This window comes from Gobio gobio, assembly GCF_949357685.1.
Source record: "Gobio gobio genome assembly, chromosome: 23".
Classification (NCBI taxonomy): Eukaryota; Metazoa; Chordata; class Actinopteri; order Cypriniformes; family Gobionidae; genus Gobio; species Gobio gobio.
Genome location: NC_137119.1, coordinates 35,262,563 through 35,264,641, shown reverse-complemented (window position 1 = coordinate 35,264,641; position 2,079 = coordinate 35,262,563). Strand labels below are relative to the sequence as shown.

At 48.0% G+C, this 2,079-nt stretch overlaps 1 protein-coding gene across 1 annotated transcript; it reads right to left on the bottom strand.

The window, feature by feature from the left end:
* Window positions 1-314: 314 nt before the first annotated feature.
* Window positions 315-1,809, bottom strand: neurod6a (neuronal differentiation 6a; the record flags this gene model as incomplete). Its single annotated transcript, XM_079805876.1, has 2 exons — window positions 1,634-1,809; window positions 315-1,308 (listed from the first exon to the last, which is right to left on the bottom strand). Exon 2 carries the CDS (start codon window positions 1,296-1,298, stop codon window positions 315-317), a length of 984 nt encoding a protein of 327 aa, XP_079662002.1. The 5' UTR covers window positions 1,299-1,308; window positions 1,634-1,809.
* Between the last annotated feature and the right edge of the window lie 270 nt (window positions 1,810-2,079).

Here is a 2,079-nt window from a genome sequence, read left to right as displayed (position 1 = left end):
AACAGATTTTTAGCTCTATTAATACTCACACAGGCCATTAAATTAAATGAAAACAAACGTGACACTTAAATATCACCAGCAACACGTTATTGTTGGTGGATTGTTTTCCCATCAGATCACACATTTTGTCCAACAGTTAAAAAAACAAAACACTTCATTTAGGAACACTCTAAGCACATTTTCCATCGAACCAAAAATGATAAATAATAAAACATCCGATGTCCCAAAACCCAAATCAGACTTTATAAATAATACATGTGCGATTGAAAGTCCTGCATTTTCAGTCCTTTTCACTTACATTTGACTTTCTCTCATTAATTATGAAAAGTGTTTAATTCGTCTTGCACGGGGTAAAACTGGCCGCGGAGATGAATGTCATAGGGGAAATGAAGATCCGACGAGCCTCTCGCGCTCTGGCTGATGGAGGAGCGCGGCGGGACCGCGCAGTAGCGCGTGCCGTAGTGGCAGCTCTTGCCGTATTCGATCGGTTCTTCTTGCTTGAGGGAAAAGATCCCGTTAAAGTTAATAGGAGGGCTTATGGGACCGTCGAACTGAGGGCTTCCGCATTCCGGCGAGACGCTTTCGTAGTACGTCTCGTAGGAGCTGCAGTAGTTGAACGGCCTGAAGGGTTTGACGGCATCCGCGGAGGGTCCAGAGGGCGCCACCACGCCCGGGCTGTGGTAGGTCGTGTACACCGAGTCGTACGGTGACCTACCGGAGAAAGACGCCTCGCCGTTGATCTGATCCGTGATGAAGTTCCTGGCGTTCAGCTGCAGACATCCGGCCACTAAGTTGGTGGTGGGCTGCGAGAGCCCTTTGCACAGGGTCTGAACGAAGGTCAAGAGGTCAGGCCTCTTCCCAGTGCTCAGGATCTCCGAAAGCGCCCAGATGTAGTTCTTGGCCAGGCGCAGGGTTTCGATTTTCGACAGTTTCTGTGTTTTGGAGTAGCAGGGTACCACCTTGCGTAGGCTGTCCAGGGCGTTGTTCAGACCGTGCATCCGGTTCCTTTCCCTGGTGTTGGCCTCCATGCGCCTCATCTTGACCCGGTCCACCCTAGCTTTGGTCATTTTCTTTTTCCGAGGCCCTCTCCTCCGAGGCAGACCGTTCTCGTCCTGTCCGTCCGCCCTTTCATCCTCATCTTTCTCCGAATCCTCGTCCTCCATCGCGTGGGTGAGCGTCTCCTCCTTTACAAACGACTCTTGTTTATTGACCTTCATTTCACCCACGCAGTCCCGTGGAAAGTTCGCCCCGAATTGAGTGTCCATTATGACAGGATCCTCAAACGGAAGAGTCAGCATTGTGCTCTTACTAGGGATGACGAGAAGATAATAAATCTTCTGAATCAATCAGCAGGAATTTAAAAACAGCCTAAACATTACCAGGCGCTCAATAATGCACTAACATATAAATAATGATTACCATAATGAGTGATATTGATCCTCTAATCAAATCAATGTACACTGACAAAACACAAACACAGCTGCGACCATGCAACAGGATTCAATGTATAAACTTGTATTCATGTGTGCTATCGCATCAGATTTGTGCATTTACGGAAAGAAATCTGGTTAGAATGGCAGACATAGTCATACAGCACGAATGCCGATCCTTACCCTCGGACTCTCCTGCTTACCTGGATTATGATGGTGTCAGATGTCAGTTTTCATTTTTCCTATTTTGAACTTTTTCCGCGTGGTGTTTTAGCAGGTGAACAGCCCGTGCGTTTTTCTCACCTCCCCACTGTTCTCCTTGTCTCGCGCTAAGAGAAATGACACTGATGCCAACTGCCAGAGCTGGTACCCATGCCATCTGCCGCTGACGTCACGTGGCATGGGTTGGTCATGTGACTGGGTCCCGGGGGACCTGTATTCCTCCCCTGATCATCTGGCGTGTGCCTCGAGCTGCGTACCACAGCGAAACCACAAAGCAGCCTCAAACAAGGACCGACTACCAGCTTCCACCATTAGAATCTGATGCCATGGATAAATAGGAATGCTGTGATACGCTCAGGGAATGACACTTCTTAGTCTTAGATTCTGTTAGAAATAAAGAAATTGCAATTAGATTTTCATGCAAGCA